We start from the raw sequence: 25,247 nt of genomic DNA, 5'->3' as shown, positions 1-25,247 counted from the left end.
ATAAGGCCTGAGTAACGTAAATTCAATTTTTCATAATTGTCACTGGCGTTCAAAACGACAATAAATTAGTTTGTTTATGCTTTTTAGATAGGTACACTTATCGATTTGTAATGCCTTGAAGCTTCTCCTCATGTCTAGGGAAACAAAAAGGATAAATTTGCATCAACTTTAGTGGGTTTGCTACGTACCCAGATCACTCACATGAAGATGTATATAGGTATCAGTTGTTTTCAGAATAACGGATTACCTCGATTATACTCAAAAGTGGCATAGTAAAAGTTTAGGGAAGTTTTAAGGAAGATATTATTTGTTCGCGCATAGCCTATTAGAAACGTTTTTAGTAGGCTATGGTTCGCGAAATTATATGAAAAGAATTTTAAATTGGGATGGGGATTAGCTTGTTTTACATCTCCTTCGTCCAGCATTTTTTTGTAGCTTCGTAGCTTGGTATTTTTTCCTATTAATCATGAGCAGGACGAGATAATTTCTGTTCTTTCTGTATGTAGAAAGTAGCTAGAACAAGAAATGAAGAAATGCGTTACGGCCCTGGTTTGAATGGTCTGAATTGACGAGATTAATCAGATATGAATTTCGAATGTTTATTAATTTCCGTCCTTATCTTTTCAATTATGAAAATGCTGGACAAGGAATATCAGTTCGAGTATACACTTGGCATCTTATTGATGAAGTTTTTCTCAAAGAAATTGTAAGTTATTATTATATCTTATAATTTTACTTTAATTTCCGTACAATTCTAATAATTTTTACTTGTGAAATACAGACCGAAAGAGCATAGAAGAATAGATCATTTTCGTAGTTTATGTTCGTGTTCCAAAAAGAAGGGCGAAAAATATGAGAATCCACACTTACTAAATTATAACTGGATAAATAAAGAAATGAAATTTTTCTGTTGGTCTTTATCCAATGGAAGATGCTTTTATTATAGCCAAATAATCTATTTATTAGTAAAAGTAATTTTTAAGTCATAATATTTCTTTGACATTCATTGCCAATTATGAATAATTTATTTTGGACAGAGAAGTACTCCACAAAATTACGAAATTGATCGTGTCGTGTCTGATCTAATAGCCATAACTTTATTTCTTTCCTGAAATAAACAGCAATTCCAAAGCAGGAATATTCAAAAACTAAAATAAGAAACATTGTCAGTTCGTGAAGAAAATTTGCAATAAGGAACCAACATAATTTATCGATTTGTATAAACTTGTTGTCAGTAAGTAGTTCTAGGAACAATTGCCGTTGATTTTTGATCGATATCTATTATCAGCTTATTTATACACTTATTACATTCAGTTATTATAGGAAGAAGCATGCAGGGCCGAATTTACATTTCATAAGCAGTAACGGCTGTAACGTTGAATTCGAGGTTTGAGGACATGTTTTAAAAAGAGAAGATTTGATACCACTTTATCAATTGAAAATACAAGGAATTTCGGTCAGAATAAAAAATAAGTCTAACTAAGGAATGAATTTCAAAACAAAGCCATTTAGAACAAGAGTCGGTGACCTATTCCGTGGGATATCACTTCAAAAATGACACAATATTTCTGTATATTAGTAAGAAAAATGGCCACTTTTCTATTCATAGAAATTGTTGTAATAAAATTTTTGACCTGATCTAAGACAGAACGTTGTGAACATTGGCTGTATGTAAAATATTATGATCTGGAAGGTACAGGTTTGGGTATTAGTCCAAGATCCCATAGCGACCAGACATAACTTATTTTCACACAGATGAAACTATAGGATCTCAGTAGAGTCTTATGTGCTTTGAATACCTGCGAACTTGTGGAGCTTGCCTAGTGAGACCTGGGCAGATATCAGGTGGAAAAGTTAACTAAAAATAAGTGTCTCTTAACTTATTTTCACATGGCTTTTTTATATATGTTTTAAAGAATATTATTCTGAAGTTATATTATAAGTGACAGACACTTTCTAGTTTCTATATATTGGCCAAAACTTTTGCTAGACGCTTTGAATCTGCACAAAAGATAAATGAACTTTACTTATTTCCTTCTCGATCTTATGATACAGGCATCCTAAACTCCTCTATTTTCCAAAAAAAATTTGGATTAACCAAAATTTCTATTAAGTAAAGTTCATTTATTTTTTGTGCAGCTACAAAGCGTCTGGCAAGAGTTTTGGCCCATGAAAAGTGTCTGTCACTTATATTATAACTTCAGAATAATATTCTTTAAAACATATATAAAAAAGCCATGTGAAAATAAGTTAAGAGACACTTATTTTTAGTTACCTTTGCCACCTGGTATCTGCCCATATATATATATATATATATATATATATATTCTTTTGATATAGAGCATTACAATCTTGAACAGCAAACAATAATTATAGCATGTGTATGAGATACAGTTTTAGCAGAGGTTAGCGTAACGGGGTACCATACAAATTGGTGTATGATACAAGAGCTTAGGGAAAAACCTCAGTAAAAAAACCCTTTCTCCCCGTGAGTGTAGTGGATTGTAATTGTTCACGAAATAAGCTGAAATATTCCATATTGAAGGGCATCTCGCACTGCAAAAATTGATTCTTTCTCCAACAAAAAGGAAAATCCAGAAAGTCTTCTCCAAGATACCAGAAACTTTTATCTGAAATAAAGAGAAAACAAAAGCAGAAAAACGTAAAATATAATAATAAAATTAGATTCAATATGTCAGATTGACCTAAAATTGACAACCCAATTCAAAAAAGATTCGGAAACTGCATGTATAGCTCTAAAACCATCCTGAAATTTATAAATTGGACAATGATTAACTAGATGATTTATGGTTTCTTCTGGTTCCCCGCATTCACAACTAGGGCTTTCAACTGAATTCCACCTGAAAAGCATGCTATTGCAACGTCCGTGACCTGTTCTTAAACGATTCAGAATACACCATATTTTCCTGGGAAGATCAAAACCAGGAACTCTATTCGAAGGATCAGTTACTAATTCTTTGTTGAAAATAGTGCACCTATTCCATTCAGACTCCCAAAGGTCTTTGTAGGTATTCAAAGCACATGAGACACTACTGAGATCCTAAAGTTTCATCTGTGAGAAAATAAGTTATGTCTGGTAGCTCTGGGATCTTACTCTATATGGGGTATCGTTAGGTGTTAGTATGGCCCAAATAATTTTCTTTTGAACGATTATTGTTCTGGAAGATCAATTTGTGCATCACCTCTGCGTGTCCGGTACTGGAGGAATATAATTTGAGACAATAATGATTATTAATTGAACAAAAGGTGAGATAACAAAATTGAATCCGTTTATTTTGTTGCCGAGCACACTCAACTCATCGAATAGTAAATAGAAATATTGACGTGATAACTCATCCACTCTCTACTCAACAAAATATTGAACCGAAAGAAACGAGACAAATTTTTGCACTTGAAAGGTAACTATACCTCATATCTTATCCAAAATTAATCATGCTTTGTTTATTCAATATTATTTGATTATTATACAGGCTGTATAATGCTATAATCACAATATTTTTGAAATTGAATTCAATTCATTTTTGGAGAATAAAATTCTCTTGTGGTTTCCCATTCAATTCTGGAGAAAAAAGCCTCTTGCAAAATTTCGATACAATCGATACTTTTCTCGGAATATTTAAAAACTTACAAGCAGTATACGAAGGTCTAAGGTATACGATGAAATAGAATGAACGAACAGTGATCAGAACTACATACTTGTAAGTTTGTATTTATTCCGAGAAAAGTATCAACTGCATCGAAATTTTGGAAGAGACTTTTTTCTCCAGATTTAAATGGGAAAGAATGAGAGAATTTTATTTTTCGAAAATCTATCCCACGAAAACAATTTTTGAAAGAAAATCATGGGGGGTTGTTGTTTTCAACCCCTAATAATAAAGTTATGGGATCTAAAAAAATTGTGTGAGTAACATCTACTTAGTGCTTCAAATTGTGTATAGTTTTATGACTCAGTGTTTTTAGAACCCGTAAAAAAATTAAAATCTGTCAACTCGCGTCATCGCCTTCCAGAGGCTGTATCTAGGAAGTAGGAAGGGAGGTCGATTCCAAAAAAAATTTATAGGAACTACCCCTGCTTATTTTCATCGGGGAATCATCTCCCTGAGTCTTTCGCATTTATTTACAGACACTCTGTATGGTGTGCATACCACTTTAATCAAGAGCGTATCATTCGGGTAACGAGACGACTTTTCTCATATATAACCCCCAGGTCCATCGACATTTTTTGGTAGGTACTTATCAAATTTGATTGATGAAAAAAGGCTATTGAGTAATGTGATTACTCTGTTATAAAATGAAAATACACTTGTCCTTACCCTCTAAGGGTTGTAGCGTCCAAACTGAGCTTGGTGTTCAAGTCTTGTCGATGTCGCTCACATTTCTAGACTCCGTGTATGCGCAACAGATTGATGACAATTCCATATGAACGTAACCAAAAGTAAGCGTTCAAATCCTGAATTTTATTATCCAATTGAATTTCACCAATGAAACCTTTATATCTATTACGAAAACATTAATGTACCGTGTCAGAATCAGTTGCAAGCACCATCTATTGAAGGTATTATGATGATAACTTTACAACCCACCGACAAATGTTAGAGTTCAGGATAATTCCCATAATCGAATCAATTCTGATCACAGAAAATAGTCCTACTCATACCAAAAAATCTTTAATAATTTGATAAATTGACATTAAGACAAAATTTTCCAGTTTACAGAATGGAATTATCGAAAATCTCCCTAGCTTGGATATTGGTCGTTTCTTTCAGTTCCTGCTCTGGACTTGATAATGGCCTTGCATTAACGCCACCAATGGGTTGGATGCACTGGCAGAGGTATCGATGTGTAGTCGATTGTGAATTGTATCCGGATGATTGTATAAGGTGAGTGAAAATTCTTCTTTTTATCCCACATTGGCATGCAATGAGATGAAGAGTTAAGGACCAGAAATGACCCTGGTTACAACCGTTCGGTCTTGATGAATTTTTAACTGACCCCCATCTTTTTCGGGATCTTTTGACACGAGAATCTCCCAGAAAAATCATCATAAATCTGAATGTGATTCAAATTCTCAGAGAGAAACTCTTCTATTAATAAATATCGAAATTTCATTGAGCTCGGTGCAACTGTTCAGACTTTGCGATTTTTTAACTGACCACATCTTTTTGGGAATTTTACAAAGATCAACTTTCCACAAGCGTATCTCCCAGAAAAAATCATGGTGGATCTAAATCTGAATGTGATATATTTTCTAAAAGAGCAACCTCTTTTATAAGTAAATATTCCAAAAAAGTAGCCGCTCCATTTGAGTCGGGTCCTCGTTGCTTGAGTCTCAATTGTTATACAACTCGCACGCTGCGAGACTTCTGCATTTGAAACTTTATGGAACCATCTGATGTGCATTATTTGTCTAAGATAACATTGTTGCGTTTGTTCAAGCTGTTTAATATGTCGCCTGTAGGGCGTCCAGCTTTCGCTTTCGTAAAGAAGCGTTGGCAGGACCACTGCTTTGTGAACAGCTGTCTTGGTCTTCAGATTGAGGTCGTGATACTGAAACACTCTGTCCTTTAGCTTCCAGTATGCCCGTGATGCCCAATTGATACGGTTGTGTATTTCCGTGTCCAGGTTAGTCCTAGTATTTATGAAGCTTCCCAAGTATTTGAACAGCTTGACCTATTCTAGAGTTTCATCCTCCAGGCTAATATCTGTTTCAAGGCTTTCTGGCGGACTTAGCAGGATTTTGGTTTTGTAAATATTGAGTCCAAGGCCTAAAGCTTCTTATATCTGAGCTGCTAGCGATAAGTGCGCAGTCGTCTGCATATTGAAGTTCCGTGATAAACTTTGCACGGGTTTTTGTTCTGAGGCGCTTCAGGTTAAACAGGCCTCCATCAAATCTGAATCTTATTCCAACACCTCTTGCAGGCATACTCATGTCAGCAATTATCGAGATAGCTATGGCGAAAATATTGAACAGTAAAGGCGCTAACACGCATCCTTGTTTTATTCCAGAGTTTGAATGGGTCGGTCGTAGAGCCATTATGCTGTATTCTAGCGGTGTTGTTGGTATGGAAGCTTTTACACACTACTAAGAATTTTTCGGGTACTCCAAGGCGTCCCATGATTTTCCATAGCGCTCGCCGATATACCCAGTTGAAGGCCTTACTTAATTCGATAGTATAGATTAATATGAAAACGTTCCAATCTCGTAATCACCAAAACAAAAGAACGCCGGCCAATGCAAATGAACCGTTGGAAAGCGTTCGAATGGATTTGACAATGCCGTCCCCTCCGAATGCAACTTTCCAGAACTTCCTTCGCATAAATCATATGTTCGAGATTTTGAAAAATGTATTACTCATAGATTTATCTTGTATCTCAAAAAGATAAAAATATTCCTGCTAACTTTTGATTAAGTTATTTTTGATATTGAAGGTTTCTACATATAACAATATGTAATTTGTTTTCATTTGTAGAACTGAACTTTTGTTTAATATTTCAGTGAGAAACTATTCAAGAAAACAGCTGATCTCATGGTATCCGATGGATACTTGGATGCTGGATATGAATATGTGATGATAGATGATTGTTGGATGTCCTTTGAAAGAGATCCGAAAACGTTGCGATTACAGCCTAACGCCACAAGATTTCCTTCTGGTATGAAGGCATTATCAAAATATGTGAGTATATACATATTTCAGTACATAAAGGGACCGTCTTCATGCTTCACTTTCCTACTTCAGATACATAGTAAGGGCTTGAAATTTGGAATTTATGCTGATTATGGAACTCATACTTGCGGAGGTTACCCAGGAAGTTTAAATTACTTGGACATTGATGCTCAAACATTTGCTGACTGGGATGTAGACTATTTGAAATTCGACGGCTGTTATGTGGATATTGATGAAATGGAAGACGGTAGGAGCATTTTTTGAATTCCTCAATACAGGGTGAGTCTTTGACTAGTACAAATATTTTAACAGTAGGTTCTTGAGGTTAAAAGAAACACTTTTTCTAACCATTTTTCCCGAATCGGATCATTAAAAAGATACAGCTGCTCAAGAACTATAAAAAATGTTATTTTTAGTTCTATCTCACAAACGGTTTTATCGAATGAAATGAATTTCGGAATATAGTTTTTCATTTATTTGATGAATCTTTTCCGAACACGAGTTATCACCCACTTCTTCCAGTTTCCTAATTATGACCCAATACGTACCATAAAAATACCAAATATTCAAAGAATCCAACCCTTGTAACTAAGTTGGACGCTATCTAATGAATATTTGAACGTTTTGTGAAATAAAAGTATTCTTCATATTTTCTCGTATAATGCGCCGTTTTAGAGTTATTCGATGTTCAAAAGTAAAAAATATCTGTGATATTCGGAAAATTTGGCTGAATGCAATTCTGTTTAAAAGATACACAGATGTGTAGTGTTATAGATTTAGCTTGTTATTCTGAAGGTAATTTTGTTTTTCCAGGGGTGGCACAACTCATTATGAAAACTTAAAATGGCTATGCTTTTTATGAGAAAAAAGTGTTTCTTTTGACCCTAAGAATCTCTTGTTGAAATATTTGTACGAGTCGAATACTCACCCTGTATAATGAAGTGAATGTATCAACAATAGTGTTGAAATTCGAATGGTACATACATTCCTTGGTTAAAATCAGGAAGTAGATCCATAATTTTCCGAGATATCCTCTATTTCCTTATGGACCCAAGATTGTAACGAGTTTCAATGGTGCAGTTTCTCAATTTTATATCCCCAAAATCATACGTTCGAAGTTGATGGCACTGACTTGTTGTTCTTTCACTGTGACTAGAAATTTTTGCTGTTCTATATTTTTTTTATCACTGCGACTACGAACAAACTTTTTGTGCATTGCAGTCTGAAATTTAAAACCACTGTCTGTGAAGTCTTGAAGAAAATCTCACAGTTTTATTGAACAACGTCCCCAAATGATACGGTTCAGTAAAAAAGACGTGTGGTGCTATTTTGGGTACTTCATACAATGGCCACTTTCGCTTTTATGAAGGAAAAAAAAACGATTTGAAGTTAATTAATTCTTTACAGTTTTTTAAAACATCGTAGATTTTCCCTAACTGTAATTTGTATATAAGTATTAAAGAATGAATAAATGGATAGGTTTTCTAGCCCCACTTGAAAAACTCGTTAGTTTTAGTGCATAACTCCTTTTTTATTTGAAAAAAATCAAAAGTGGGGGTCAGATTCACTATTCTCCATTTTTACAGGATATGCCGCAATGAGCAAATTTCTTAATAAAACTGGAAGGCCCATTGTTTTCTCGTGCAGCTGGCCAGCGTATATGGAACCAAGCGGAATAAGAGTGAGTTCTCAGGTGTTTTATGGAAACCATTCACTGAAACATGGAAAATATCAAAATATATCTACATATCAGAAATGATGGACTGGCGAAGGATTATAAAGCAGGGAATTGATAGGCTAAGTTTTGATCCTTGTACCACCAGTTCATCATTTCTGATATAGTTTTTGGATCACCACTCTGTTTTCATAAAACCATTGACCATGTTTGCATTGAGATGAGGTTTTTTATTATGGACTATGGCTTTATGATTATCTTCTAGAAACGATGTCTTCATGGTTCACGTAGAAGTTTCTTCTACTTTATTTCTTTCTTGAGTAATCTACAGATTTTTTTCCTCTACCTAGTAGATGATTTCTCCACATAAAGTTGGGCAGTGTATATTTTCTTTTGTCCTCCTCCATAACGGCATTGTTGCAATTGTTGTTGCTAGTTCTTATTGGATGATAACCATATAATCAGCATCAGACGAGCTGACAATTTCCATTAGATCATGGAGTGACCAGTGGCGGTTCCAGGAATGATTTTTGGGGGACATAATTTCATATTTGAAATTCTGGTGGTTCTTGGTATAAAATATTTATAATTGTAATGTGAGCTAAATGTTTGAAAGAAAACTACTTTGAAACTTATTCTCAATTGAAGGGGGAAATAAAAATATAATTTTTTGTTATTCGAAAAAATGGCGATTATCCTAAGTCATTTTAAGCTACGGTTTTCCTAAGAAAAAACACAACTTTATGTTATAGCTCAGCAGATAAACCTGTAGGAGAAAATCATAGTACGTCACTGAATTTTTATCAAAAAAGTGTCTGAATAATGTCTTCATTTCATCATCCTATCACAAACAGAAACGGAGAAAACGACCAAAATTGAAATCGGCCAAATTCAAATTTTGGCTTATAACTCAAAAACAAAAGAAGATAGAGGAATGCAGTTGATGGCACTATCAGTTTCTCAAAAAAAGACGACATGAATGATACATTCATTTTCCTCTATCTCATTGAGTTATAAAGTTGTAGTTCAGGTATCACCAATTTTGCCCACCCTGTAAAGTTTCATCTTAATGAGTGTGTTCTTCCAATAATGAACCTAATATATCATGAGGTTCTCTATTTTTTATCTATCAATATGATATTGATCTGTTTATAGCCCAACTATACAGCATTGGCGCAACACTGCAATTTATGGAGAAACTGGGATGATATCGACGATTCCTGGCAGAGTGTTAGCAGCATAATGAAGTGGTTTGGTAAGAATCAAGACAGATTTGCTACGATGGCTGGGCCAGGTCATTGGAATGATCCAGATATGGTAGGTCCATTATGACTGGATTTATTTGTCAGAAGTTTTTTCCCACTGCTTCGCGATAATTCAGCTAACAAACGGTCTTGGGTCATATTAGGATCTATTTCAGTAACAATCTTCAATTTTTTTCTTAACTTTGTCATTTTAAAAGTTTTGTATAGGTGATTTTGACCAGTTCTACCTTCTGTTGAAAAAAAAGCCTCACCTACAAATACAGCCTGTATATTAATTAGAGTAAATGACTAATAATATTATGAGTACCTAAATTAAATCAGATACATAACGTGAATTGATATAAAAATAATATAACTTAATTATCAACAGAAAGACCATTCCTTCGAGGAAGACTAGATGCTAACCATTTTCTTCTAGGTGCGGTGCCCTACTGGGCTGAACTGAGGCCTTGTGGCCAATTTTTTTGCCTGCTTGTAGTTGGAGAGACTCAAACCCATGTCAAATGAGAGACATGCCAACAAAAATGCCACAGTCGACAGAGAGTTTCAGTCTTATTTGACCTCGTCAAAGCAACACAAAATAGAACGAATATTGATGACCCCTCTATTTGATGCCAGTACCTAGAATCACCTGGTAGGAAATGTGGCCCAAATCACTCTCCACTTTCCTAACTCCAAGAGCGAAGATGGTAGCATGTATCCATCAGCTCAAAACCGCATACTGCGGTCATTTCGCAGTGGAGAGGGAGCTTTGGAAAACGTTCGAATTCATGGCAGTAACCGTTGTCCCGGACATCCGAATCATTAAAATGATAATGCCTTCATATTTTTATATAACATTTTTTTTTTGTATTATGTCTAACATCTTCTCTGAACAATCATAATTGTTTCAGTTGCTGGTTGGAAACTTCGGCTTGAGCTTCGAGCAAAGCAAATCCCAACTGAGCGTTTGGGCTATATTAGCTGCACCTTTAATCATGTCAGTTGATTTGAAAGAAATAAGGCCGGAGTTACGTGAACTCTTGCTCAACAAAGATGTTATAGAAATAAACCAAGATGCGTTGGGAAAACAAGGAAGTCTAGTATTAGAGGTGAGCGTTTGACAACTGTAGCAAATAACACCTGTGGGATATATCTGTTCAATTTTTTTTAGAAAAATAATATAAGTATATGGGTGCGTGAGCTCACACCAGTTTTCGAAAATTATTCATCTTATGCGATTGCCTTTGTCAGTCAGCGGACTGATGGCTATCCCTATAGAGTTGCTGTGAAACCAAGTAAACTAGGATTATTGAATGCAGACGGTTATTTTCTACAGGTATGTAATCTTCAACAAATAAAGCGTTTTTATAAAAGAATAAAGAAAAATGAAAAGAACATAAATAAAACTAAAAAATTGGAAAAGCAGTGACGTAGCGTCATATAAGTTTGGTTCGCTTGTTAAAATTAATATCCAGAGCGGCCACTATAGAGGTTATGTTTTGAGTTAATTTCTAGAATTTGTTCATATATAAATTATTAAACTAATCAAATAAAAAATAAATGGAATAATGAAATTAAAAGATGCAACAGAAAATAAAAAATCAGTTCAATATATTGCTCGAATTGATCTACAACGTTTCTTCATAACAAATAATGTCTCGATGTACCTACTGACATTAAAGCTAGCTCTACTATAGCTTACCTTCAACTGTTCCATTTCTGTTTCAATCTCTTGAGAGTCTTGAAATTTTTTTCTGCAGAAGCAGTGCGTACTTAACAGCAACTGAAACAGCTTACATAAGCAATTATTTATATCTATAGCATATTATAATTTTTATATTCATTACGCATGAAGCGAAAAAAAGTGTGGAATATGAAATAATATATCTAAAAATATTAAACCTATGTTGGCCCTTTTATAATACTTCACTGCACTTCCTTATAGAACGTATATATAGATGTTGAACTGTAAATTTTTTCCAGGACGTATTTGATCATACAGAGAGGCCAATAACTAGACCAGAAGACGATATTGTGGTTAGGGTTAAGCCTTCAGGTAATCAAATTTCTATTCCGTTTAAATTTAGAAAATGCGGATTACCAGAACCAGATCAGGGATCAATGACACAACGACTTATTCATTTTTTCTTGCAGGGGCCGTTTTACTCAGAGCCAAACCCATAGTGGATACCAATTCTGTGTGATGAAATTTAAATTCTAACATGATGTACCTAAGTGGCTTTCGAAGAATCGAAGTATGATATTATTGCAAACATATATTTTTTTTCAATAGAAGGTAGTATTCTTCCTACTGAGTTTGCTCAGATTAGGTATCCCTTCTATAATTTCCTCCCGGTTTTACACAGTGTATTTCACTGTGAAATTTAAAATTTCTTCATAAAACCTCTAAATTCATTCCAACTCCGCAACTTTTCGGTATTACCATGTAGAGTTAATTATTACTCTTTGGTAACGAATTACCATCTTATAAGGATAATTCAATGTCATTCTACAATGATAAGGACGTAACGACACATTTCGTGACAAGTAAAAATCAAACCAAGTTATTTCTTTGTGTATTCAATCTCCCTCAATGGTTATTTCCAATTTTGGTATATTTATTACAGATAGCAATGAGAGTGCCATCTATTATACTGCAGTCGAAACTTCGATAACGCTGAATTATTGGAATAGATTCCTTCTTCTTCATTGGCATTATATAAGGACAATGACGATAGATGGCAGGATATAGTCTACATAGATTCCTATACTTAATATCGGCAATGTTCGATCTTGCCCTAATAGATGTCAGAACATATACCATTTTGAATTTTTATTCATTTAAAATTTTTAATAAGACTACACCCCCTTCAATCAAATTCAGGCCCAGTAGTACAGTTCAAATTCGAGCCAAGTTGAACCTAGTTCAACCTCTCAAAATTGTACGGAATTGACAAAGTTGAGCTGGGTTCAAACTTAAACTGCAAGAATTATGAGTTCCATTGACAAAACGTGAAATATGTTGCAAAATAAGAAATATGGATGGTTTTTGAGGAGTTTAGTAGGCCTCTGTCGCATAAGTTGAGAAATCTACAAAATTATAGGAGAAGAAAATGTTTTTGAAATTCTAATAGTTATCCTTGTTAGGACAAGGATACTTTAACTACAGGAATTTTATTTTTCTATCAATATATTATATAGAAATATACCTATTCATCAACTACCCTCAATGTGGACTTTCTGCATTTAGCGATTAAATTCTGAGTTCTTTTCAATTAATTAAGTAGATACATATTGAACTCACTCCATTCCAACCACAAGTAGATCCAGATTCTTCTCAGTAACTCTATTACAGTATGTTTCACATCCTAAGAAAAAACACGAAATGTGATACCAGTTTAGAATATAATTTTCCACAGCTGAGTAGCCTCTTCCATATGGGTAATAAATAAATCTGAAATCGATACCTCGGGGTTAATGTAAGAGGCAAATTGAAATCTCATCCGTATAACATGAGACTGGGTCGGTTCTGCAGGTAATTCAATTACAAATCTTGACGGTATACCTGACGATTTGCACAAAGCCCGCATTAGATATCATCCCGAGACGGGCATAAACGCATAGGCGTATTGATTGGATTCAATTAGCTCAGCCATTATTCAATTAAGCTCCATACGATACGGCTGTAAATACGGAGGCACTCCAAGAAGTGCAGTTTCGATTTGTATCTACGATAGTCGAAATCTAGAAATCTGAAATCTAGTAGTTGGGGAGCCCAAGAAATTCGGGATTTAGTCGAGCGTGTCAGATTGAAATAAGGGGAGATACCATGGACCCTGTAGAATATCTCTACCTAAAATTAGATCTGTATATAGGGGGAATTGTCTAGGACAGCCTGCCAGAATAGTAAAAAAAACGATCATAGAACAGGGTGGGCAAAATTGGTGATACCTGAATTACAAATTTTTCAACCCAACGAGATAGAGGAAAATGCATGGTACATTACGGTCGTCTTTTTTCAAGAAACTAATAATGCCATCAACTGCATTACTCTATCTTCTTTTGTTTTCGAGTTATAAGTCAAAATTAAAATTTCAACTTTGTTCACGTTTCTGTTTAAGCTAGGATGTTGAAATGAAAACGTAATACAGACATTTTTTTGATAGCAATCCAGTGGCGTACTATGATTTTTTCCAACAGGAATATTTGCTGAATTTTAACATAAAGATGTATTTTTTCTTATGAAAACAGTAGGGTGATGCGTAATATATTTCTGAAACGGTAAAAAAATGGAGATTCTTTTTTTTTAAACTACTGTTTTCATAAGAAAAAATACAGCTTTATGTTATAGCTCAGCAAATATACCTTTTGGGAAAAATCATAGTACGCCACTAGATTGCTATCAAAAAACTGTCTATATAATGTTTTCATTCCAAAATCCCAGCATAAACAGAAACGGAGGTAATGACCAAAGTTGAAATCGCCCAAATTTAAATTTTGGCCTGTAACTCAAAAACAAAAGAAGATAGAGGAATGCAGTTGATGTCATTATAAGTTTCTCGAAAAAAGACGACATGAATGGTACATTCCCTTTTCTCTATCTTGTTGGGTTAAAAAGTTGTAGTTCAGGTATCACCAATTTTGCCCACCCTGTACATACTCGAGCGTGTCAGATTAAGATATTTGTGGTTAATTACACGTTGCAAAGTATACATATATTCTCAAACTGACAATTCAAGCGTGATGAGAATGTGTGGGTGGGCGCCAAACTTCCAAAAAAAAAGTCACGTGTACATTCTCGAGCGCAGTGGCTTTTTTTCTTATTTTGAAGCTAATGATTCAAGAATAACGGAAAAAATATGATCTGACACTTTCAGTAAGCCGAAACGATGAAAATTGGCCATACAGTTAAAAAAAATCAGTTTTTTTGAATTATCTCCTCTCCTGGGCTTCAAATTGTTTTCGCATTCATTACAAAAGTTGAAGAGCATACCATTTTCTACAAATTTTGTCCGAAGCATATTTTTCTACGTTTGAACGTTTTTGAGATATATGGCGATGAATGTACATTAGACTGGGTTTCTTTACATTGACCTTGGCCTTTCGCATGTGTGGCTAAGCTCCTCGCACTTATCGTCCTCCAACTCGAAAACGGTTAAGAGTATGTAAAATTGCATCAGACAAAAATTGTACCTATAGAATTCTATTTTCTACAACTTTCATAATGAATTCAAAAAAGATTAGGGGTACAGGAAGGAAGATATTTAAAAAAAATGCCTTGTTATCATCTTCAAATTCTCAGATTAAGACAATCCCCCATGATTAGTGTCAGATTAATGGGTCAACACGACTGCAACACCGAGAGATTAACCATCTGTATGAAAATCTGACACGCTCGAGTATGTACAAGTAACGTTTTTTGATCTTGCGTTACGTCCGAATTGTCAGTCTCTTGAGAAGTAGCTTCCTTTGGGTCCAATTAACATATCCTCTAAAAATATGACACGCTGGATTTTTTTTTTTACCATTTTCAACTGTTCCGTATGGCCAGCCCCAGCACGCAAACTGTCAAATTATCATTAATTTATTATCAGAGACACGTAGGGCATATACAGTATGTATCTTCTGACACGCTCGAGTATGTACACCTGACGATTTTTTTTACATCTTTGAAAACCTGCAGACGCTTTCCTCACCTCTGAATGTCCATCCACCATAGAATCTTCTTTTCTTTCTACCATCTAATCTTCCAAATCCACTAGGTCTCCAGTACTCTCGAGTAAATTCCGATTTAGCATCGTCGGCTCCCCAACTAGAGAGGACGTAACCTCCTTGAAGCTTTCCCAGATAGGTACTGATGTTCATATGTCTGTTTTCATTAACGATGATTAATGATGGTTCCTTATCGGTTCCACACATGCAGTCGAACAGTCTCATTCAGTAAGCTTCCTATACCTATGATTGCTGTTCTGTTCTGGGACTGCACTTATAGTGCGAAACCAAAGAAAGAACTGTAATAATAATAATAATAAACTTCTTTATTTCAGATGATTTTGTACAAGACAAATTACAAATGAAACAGTGTCAATACATTATATTATCTACAAAACGTCATCTAGTTTATAAGGCTCAATTTGCACTAAATATTCATGTAGAGTCATTCGGGGTAACTGAGCGCAGTGGGTAAGTGTGCGCAGTGCTTATATCTCGACTATGCAATGAAAGAAAGAGGGGTTCATTTGGGTGAAGAAAGGGCGCAGAATCCCCGAATGAGTTTTCCATAGGAGTGCGCCGTGCGAGGTTTCGTTAACTTTTTCAATCAAATCAATCAATCAAATTCACTAGTTTTCTTGTTAATTTTTAGCATCCCTGCAAATTCTGCCAGGTCCAAGTTCCGAGTCCGACAGTATTAAATAATATTTTATTCGATCATGGGCATATTAATCTAAATATATAATAAAAAATTTTAGGTTTTCTCAGCTGCTCAACTCTATAAGAACATTAATTCAAATTTTGGCTTACTGGGGAAAATGTGCGCGGGTAAGTGTGCGCATAGATTCATTATATGGGCATTAGTTCAGTGAGGAATAAATTATGACATTGTTGATTTTCTTGGTTAAGACTCGATCAATATTTTCCTATTTGTTCAGAAAAATATGAAGAGCCACCAACAGGGGAATGTATCAAGTGTTGTGTTCACCAGGAATAGTGGCACGAACAATAATGCAGTGTTTATAAAAAGGCGCTTTTGTATTGACAATAAACAGCATTTCTCTAATATTGTAACATTTTGATGACATTATTTTGTAATTTGTTTTGATTGTGTGGTTCACCAAGCACTGCGTTCACTTACCCTGTGAGGGTGCGCACACTTACCCGCAATACGAGGCATGTGAATGCACTACGACTTTCACTATTAAATTTTTTTTTGCGGAAAAAAATCGTTTTTGTTCGTTTGCTTTTTGATGGTTTCTTATAGATTAGAAAATTCCCTATCTTATGAATATGTTTTAATTTTCCTAGCTTCAACATTTAAAACAGGGTATGGCTTGAAAGGCAAAAGTGCGCACAGTTGCCCCGAATGACTCTACAGCTTTTTTGTATTTCTTGAAGTCATTTTCTTTCTGTATATTGGCTGGTAAGGAATTAAAAAATTTCAAACATCTATATTCTACTCGTATTTGAGTCTTCGTTAGATGTACTTTAGAATATGTATAGTTGCTGTTCCTTATGTTGTGATTTAGTTTATGTGAGTTGTAATGTTCAGAGAGGAGTTCTTTGTTTTTATGCAGGAATAGAAGACATTCTTGGGCATATATAGCATAGATAGTTAGCATTTTGTTACTCTTGAAAATTCCACGGCATGAGTTCAATTTGTTCATGTTGAAGATGGTTCGGTGGAACTGGAAGACTAGCTGTAGGTAGCGCAGGACTAGTGAACTGCAGGCTAATAGACTATGGTTTCTAGATTAGAGGCTCTATAGGTTTTTCACGGGCTCTACGTAAGGTCAATGATTATCTAGATTATCGTTACCACATACTTTGATCGTGTGTTAATTGCACACAACTATGAAGAATACTGATCGTTTTTAGTCAACCCCCGTAAGCGCAGCGGCGGTCTCAGATCTAATGATATAATTTAACGTATATATCGTCAGCACCGCGCAACTTGGGTGGTCTTCGAGTCGAATTGGCAGAGTCGTACAGGCGAATTTTACCATAGCTGGTAATATTCCTGCTGGGTACCTCGTACTGGACGACCATGTCCTACAGGCGAACACCCATTAAAACGGCAAAAAAGTGTGCGGCTATAATTATATTTCAGGAGTTCTTCGCGAATCTGCGAACTATATAATCGGCGCACTAATAAGTTGTAATCAGCCGTGGCGAATATAAGAATGTGTGCAAGTAATGCGGCATTCGTAATGGAGCAGCGGCGGAATTATAATTCTTGGCGGAAATTATTGTTTCTTCGTCTCGGCGGTTTTTCATACGATTTTCTAATTATGCAGTTACGGCGCTTGTAATTTAGAGAGATGCTGGTTTTTAGGTATTGGTTTGTCGTTGCTTGGTACGCGAGCGGCCAATCATTAAAATTAATGATTTCTATTCGGTTCGAAAGAAGGATTTTTTTTGTTTTGAACCTGCAAAAACCACTTCGTATTACCTATACTTCCTCCCTTTTTAATCTTTTTGTTTTATTTCACAGGAATAAAACCATTTCACCAAAAATCCACCATGGGGTTGTAGAGAAGGATGAAACAATACCTGAACTACAATATTTCCAGTAGATATGTCTTGAAAGACAGAGAAGCGGTTATCTTTTTCTAACTAACATATACGGGGATTGTCTTTGCCTTGTACAGGGTGGGCAAAATTCGTTGTCTACTGCGGAGGGATCGCGATAACTATAAGAGCTAGAGATAGAAGAAAACGGTTGACACATTTTCCGAGCTCTTTTTCAGACAAACAAAGAATGGTGAAGACCGTAGCCCCCTAGGATTCTTCGTTTTTGAGTATTTAGCAAAAAATGAGATTTTGACGGTTTCGCTAAGTTCTCATTACTTTTTTGTCTTTGAAGTTACATTTCTGAAACTTGAACCTTCTTAGGCATTTTTATACGTAGAATCTACGTATATATACGTATTGAGAGTATAATCCTAATTGGATATCTTTCTCATGGTATACAAGGAATTTTGATTAAGATGACAGTTTTCAGTGGTAGAATTGTGAAACTATAAACAAAATATAACTCAAAAAGGGGAGATAATTGGATCATACTTTATAACTTTTTTTTGGTTGTGTTCTTGTAATCTTTAGGAAATATTGAATTGTAATTTTTGTCTAGACTTTTTGAAGACATATGGCTGGCCAACACGTTCACACAATCTAACAGCCTCAGATTACAATATTATCTTCCCAAACTGAAGTGAACTGCAAACAACGAGAAATGTACGAAGATGTATTGATATCTAGTTAGCCTAGACCAGTTCCATGCATCACAAAAAATTTTTTTGAGTTACCACACCAATGAACAATAACTCATTAGAAGTGTCAAGTTGAAGTTTGAGGTCAAAAAAGTGAACCAGAGTTACGCAATGAATTAAAAGAAAGAAGATGTCCACTGAAATTGTGAAAATCGAAAAATTGAAGTATCGAGCCATCATCAAGTACATGTATTTTAAAGGGTTAAGATAAGAGGTGAGCAGATTTACGAAGATATGCTTAATACCCTTGGTGATCAATATGCGACCGTTAAAAATTGGACTGCAAGCTTCAAAAGAGATAAATTGTCCATTGAAGATGATGACCGATCGGGAAGGCCAATTTCTGTGTCAGTCCCCGAAAATATCGATGCAGTTCATGACATGATTTTATCAGAGCGTCGAATTGGGCTAAAATGGATATCTGAAGCTCTGAATATTTCATACGAACGCGTTCATCATATAGTTCACGTCAATTTGGACATGAGAGAAATTGCTGCAAAATTGATCCCCAAATGTTTGAATGTTGATCAAAAGCGTGCAAGAGTAGAAGCATCGCGTTCGATTCGTGCTCGATTTGAAAACGATGCAGATTTTTTAAACCAAATTGTTACTATGTATGAGACTTGGGTACATTTCTACGATCGAGGAACAAAGCAATCGATAGAATGGCGACACTCTGGTTCTCCAAGACCTAAGAAGTTTCGTGTCCAAAAATCTCCTGGTAATCTTCTTACTTCAGTTTTTTGGGATTGCCATGGAGTAATCATGCGATTGATTTTTTTGGTAAGAGTTGAACAATATCCGGAGATTCCTATTCGACATTACTGACCAATCTACAGGAAAAAATGAAAGAGAAAAGACGCGGAAAGCTATCCAAAGGTGTTTTGTATTTGCAGGACAACACCCCTGCACAAAAATCTCATGTTGCCATGCAAAAAATTCGTGATTTAGGGTTTGAATTACTAGAACACTGCCCTTATCCCCCAGATTTGGCTCCATCCGACTATCATCTCTTTCCACAACCGAAAAAAAGTCCTAAATTTTCTTCCAACGAGAAGGTAATAAAAGCTGTGGAGGTCTGGTTTGCAGAGCACGAAGAAACATTTTTTTTGGAAAGTCTAGAGACGTTGCAGGTTCGCTGTAATGAATGTATCCAATTAAGAGGAGAACATGTTAAGTAATAAAATATTTTGACATTGAAATTTTGTTTGGTTTTATAGTAGGCTAAGAATTTTTAAATATATCCTCGTATTAAGGTTAGCTCTGAATTCATGAAGCACTTTTGAGACGCTTGAATAAATGTCATGAACGATCAGAACATTATAGGTAAGCATATCCTTCAGCCTTCAGATCAATTCTCCTATTGATTCCTTTTATTGTAATCACCAGCACTGGAATAATTTTTGAGTTTTGGGATTCGTCTTATATCGTCTTGCCCCAAAATGCTTCACTTCGACGTATCAGCCCTTCAAAGATTACGGTTAAACAGTAAAATTTTGGAAATATCTCTCTATTTAGGACAACATTTTGTACTAAGTGTAGGTAATATCAAAAACTGTAATTTCAAAGAATCCATTCTAATTTCTCAGATTAATCAGGAGCCTGAGTTAGCAGGAGAAAGGTTTTTCATTTTTCATAATCAGAAAATGATCTCAACTTATCAAAGCAGGAAAGATAAAAATGACCTTGATTCGAAAAAGTATTCTTTCGGACATGAAAACATTCAATTCAACAATTGTTGTTGAAAAACACCAGACAATTTGCGAATTTTTGTGGAATATTTTATTTTGTTAACTACAGGATCCATTGCTGTGCTGTAGTTTATTATCATATAGTTTACCTCTGGTTGACATAATAATAGATCAAGTAAACACAATACAAAATACCTAATCAATTATTCATTTGGCTGCATCCTTCTGGTTCTGCGCAAGAAGGTACATATGTTCTTATGAGACGAAAGCAATCATTCACAGACTTGCGCAGGTTGATGTTGAAAATCTAGACTAGCTGAACGTATGTATTTATCATGTGAAAGAACCTGAAACGGATCATCCTTCAAACGTGCCCGAGCTACACATAATTTTCTCATATCCGTACTGACGCTCAATAATAACCGTATCAGTTTTCTGTACACAAACTGTAATTTATCGCTCTCCAGACATGACATATTGTTTCATGTTCATACATTATCCAATCCATCCGCATGCAATTAGCCACAATCGATAAATCATCCCGATAATTCGCTTATACCAGCACTCGTGAACTCACTTGGAGCATCACTTCACCTGAACCAGTTTCCAGGCTGAGGATAATTGATTCTTCGAAGGTGTATGGACACTCGGAAAATTGTTATTACCGCTAGTACCGACGGTTTTCTGTGTAAGGTAATGAACTTTCATGCGGATAATATCCTGTAATTAGTCTGTTTGCGATATACCATCATCCTAGTTCATCGTTTGACGTCTGATCGCAACATTCTGAAATGTACATAGCGACCAAATTTCGATAAAACGATATAATGTCCACAGGAGATCTACGAATTCTAAGAAAAAGAACAAAAAATTCCTTCGTCAATCAAACCTAATCTACACTGAAAAGTTTTGTACAATTTGAGTGCATGTGATAATGTATAAAGGAAAATAAGACCATTTTGTATATAGTGTGGTGAAATGAAAACTTAGCACCTCAATTTTCCAGCTTTAAAATGAAAATGTGGAAAATCGCTCGGATCGGTGAGCACAACCCCTTAGTTTTGAATAGGGAGGAGAGGTGTTGAAGATCTTATCGAGTACTATCTGATTCTGAAATTTCGCTTCAAAATTTCCATGGATAACGAAATGACAGATGAAATAGTAAAAGAGTTCTTACGAGGATATATTAAAAACCAAACAAAATTTCAATGTCAAAATATTTTATTACTCAACATATTCTCCTCTTAATTGGATACATTTATTACAGCGAACCTGCAACGTCTCTAGACCATTCAAAAATAATGTTTCTTCTTGCTCTGCAAACCAGACCTCCACAGCTTTTATAACCTCCTCGTTGGAAGAAAATTTACGTCTTTTAAACTTTTTTTCAGTTGAGGAAGGAGATGATAGTCGGATGGAGCCAAATCTGGTGGATAAGGAGGGTGTTCTAGTGATTCAAACCCTAAATCACGAATTTTTGGATGGCAACATGAGATTTGTGTACAGGGGCGTTGTTCTGCAAAAACAAAACATCTTTGGATAGCTTTCCGCGTCTTTTCTCTTTAATTTTTTTCCGTTGAGTGGTCAGTAATGTCGAATAGTAATCTCCAGTAATTGTTCTACCCTCATACAAAAAATCAATCATGATTACTCCATGGCAATCCCAAAAAACTCAAGCAAGAACTTTTCCAGCAGATTTTTGATCACGAAACCTCTTAGGTCTTGGAGAACCAGAGTGTCGCCATTCCATCGACTGTTGCTTTGTTTCTGGTACGTAGGAATGTAACCAAGTCTCATCCATAGTAACAATTCGGTTCAAGAAGTCCGCATCGTTTTCAAATCGAGTACAGATCGAACGCGATGCTTCTACCCTTGCACGCTTTTGGTCAACATTCAAACATTTGGGGATCTATTTTACAGCAATTTTTGTCATGTCCAAATTGACGTGAACTATGTGATGAACGCGTTCGTATGGAATATTCAGTGCTTCAGATATCCGTTTTAGCCAAATTCGACGGTCTGATAAAATCATGTCATGAACTGCATCGATATTTTCGGGGACTGACACAGAAACTGACATTTCCGATCGGTCATCATCTTCAATGGAAAATTGACCTCTTTTGAAGCTTGCAGTCCAATTCTTCACGGTCGCATACGAAGGACATTGATCACCAAGGGTATTAAGCATTTCTTCGTAAATCTGTTTACCTCTAAACCCTTTTAAATACAGGTACTTGATGATGGCTCGATACTCCAATTTTTCGATTTTCACAATTTCGTTGGACATCTTCTTTCTTTCGATTTATTGCGTAACTCTGGTTTACTTTTTTGACCTCAAACTTCACACTGACACTTCTAATGAGTTATTGTTCGTTGCTATGGTAACGCAATATTTTTCATACATGGAACTGGTCTAGGGTAACTAGATATCAATACATCCTCTTACTTTTGTGGTTAGTTTATTAAATGCTGGAAATGGGCATCATTCACTTCCATTCAGTAAACTAAGTTTTGTAGAAAACGTTCACCAGAGACAACCTCTGTCTCTGCGTTCACGTACCTACATTACTCAATATTTCTGGTGTAATTTGACGGCATTAATCAATGATACGAGTTCGCAAATCATCCAGTGTCTCAGCCTGGGTAGCGTAAATCTTGGATTTCAAATGATCCCATTAAAAAAGTTCACTGGAGCCAGATCAGGTGATCTGGGTGGCCACTCAATATGTCCCCTTCTTCTAATCCAGGCGAGAGGAAAATTTTCATCTAAGAAATGAGGTGGTGGCGCCTTCTTGTTAGAAATGATCGTTTGATGGTCTTCTGCATTCTCCAATACTCGCACGGAGGCTAGATAAATAGCGTTCTTCAATAGATCTGAATGAATTTGGCCAGTGAGATTACAGGGTAAAAAAAATGTGATTTCCATAGCAACATACCCTTCCAAACACTTGATTTTTGGGGAAGCCGAGTATGCACTTCACGAAATAATCTTTGATTTTCATCTGACCAATACCGACAGTTATGCCGATTTACAATGCCATTATGGTAGAATGTACACTTGTCTGAAAAACAGATATCGAACATGTAGTTTTGATTACGTTAATCATTTCACTGACCATTTCACAGAACTGGAGTCGGCGATCGGGATCAGCCCCATTCAGTTCTTGAAGCAATCGTATCTTATATGGATGGAATTTATGTTGTTTGAGGATTATCATGATTGTTGTGCGTGACACACCAAATACATCGGACAATTTCCTAGTACTAAAGGTCGGATTCATTGCTACATGACCTAAGACAGCCACGTCCCTCGCTTCGTCCCTTTCATGCACCCTCTTTTTGTTTCCGACTCTTCTCCTTATTCAAAATCAAGGGGTTGTACTTACCCCGGGAGACTAGTGCGCAGGGTGAATGCCTAAACGTGCCATTATTGTTCTTCCCTATAGTTTCGAAATGTGTTAAAATTTTTTTTCATAGATCATAGAATTTGGAGATATGCCGATGACATGTTTCAGAAACCCTCCCTGTATATGACTATAGATTAATTTTAAATCACTAATAAAATTAAATTAATTTTAAAAGTTGGAAAACAAGAAAGGTGAACATAAACAAGTTTATCGGGCTATATTTCATACACATGTTCGGATTCAGGTTTGATATTTGATTGTACATCTTGCCTTTTATGAAAAGGAGGTTGCAAACTCCATTTATTTTACTAAATAATCAGAAATGTAAGTTTGAATATGCGAACCACTGTATGGTAAGGGAATCTTATATTTTAATATAGCTCCTTCGGAGAATTCACTACTGGAGACGCCTCTGATGGTTCAATATTTTATAAAGCTTTCCAGTTTCATTCGATTGAGGAATTTTTCATTGCATTTCACCTTTTAAACCCAGTTCTTAACTAATCAATAATTACAAAACGAATTACGATGCGGATGATAGAAAATTTATAGGTTTTTAAGTATATTTTAATGTATATCTGATGAGCCAAAAAAACTTGCAGTTCGAATAAAAACTGGAGAATGTCGACAGATGTTCTTGAGGGAATCTGCATGAGACGCTCATTTTCACTGCACCGATGGATTATCGTCTTTAATGACGGCGGTGAATTCAGGAAAGTTAAAGGTTCCACAAACTGTACTAATTGATGAAATCAGTAATTTCGTAAAAGCTACCTTTTTGTCGTGGTCGTACGGTTATTCACATCTTTTGAATCTTTTGAATGACCAATGAGGGGAGATATATTATATTTAACGTTGAATATGGAGCGTAGAGATGGCTTAGGCGTAGAATATACAGGGTGGACCACCGAAGGTGCTCTTAGAAAGATTATAATCAGAAATATTTATGTTTCTATTATCGACAATGTTGACATTCGTTTGAAGGGGCTCAACGTTCGAATTAAAAATGAATAATAAATCAATTTATAAAATCTGTCAACTGTCAACAACTGAAACATAGGCCAATGTTTTTAACTATGGTCATGGACAATAATATTTAGGACCGAATATAAATGAATATTGATATACATGGTGAGTCTTTGACTCGTACGAATTTTTTAACCGTAGATTCTTGGGATCAAAAGAAACACTTTTTCTTTAAGCAATTTTTCCGAATCGGTTCGGTTTGAAAGCCGTTGAAGTTTTGTCCGAAGAAGATATGGTTTAAAAGATACAGGCTGTTGGAAAAACATAAAAAAAAATATTTTTATTTACAAACGGTTTTATCGAATGAAATGAATTTCGGAATATACTTCTTCATTTATTTTATGAATCTTTTTCGAACACAAGATATGACCCACGTCTTCCAATTTTCTCATTGTGACCATTACGTACCATAAAAATTCAAAGAACACAACTCCTAAAACTGAATTGGACACTATATCCAAGGAATATTCGAACGTTTTGTAAAATAAAAGTATTTTTCATATTTTCTCGTATAATGCGCCGTTTTCG

General features: G+C 35.4%; 1 protein-coding gene across 1 annotated transcript; it reads left to right on the top strand.

Annotated features, from left to right (window-relative positions):
- Window positions 1-582: 582 nt before the first annotated feature.
- On the top strand, window positions 583-11,900 carry LOC123308175 (alpha-galactosidase A). The gene is made up of 10 exons (XM_044890740.1): window positions 583-706; window positions 4,730-4,901; window positions 6,518-6,695; window positions 6,759-6,933; window positions 8,273-8,367; window positions 9,517-9,678; window positions 10,520-10,717; window positions 10,780-10,944; window positions 11,592-11,664; window positions 11,763-11,900. The coding sequence occupies exons 2-10, from the start codon at window positions 4,738-4,740 to the stop codon at window positions 11,810-11,812; spliced, it is 1,260 nt and encodes a 419-aa protein (XP_044746675.1). The 5' UTR covers window positions 583-706; window positions 4,730-4,737; the 3' UTR covers window positions 11,813-11,900.
- The last annotated feature ends 13,347 nt before the right edge of the window (window positions 11,901-25,247 follow it).

This window comes from Coccinella septempunctata, chromosome 2, assembly GCF_907165205.1.
Source record: "Coccinella septempunctata chromosome 2, icCocSept1.1, whole genome shotgun sequence".
NCBI lineage: Eukaryota > Metazoa > Arthropoda > Insecta > Coleoptera > Coccinellidae > Coccinella > Coccinella septempunctata.
This window is presented reverse-complemented; position numbering and strand designations above follow the sequence as displayed.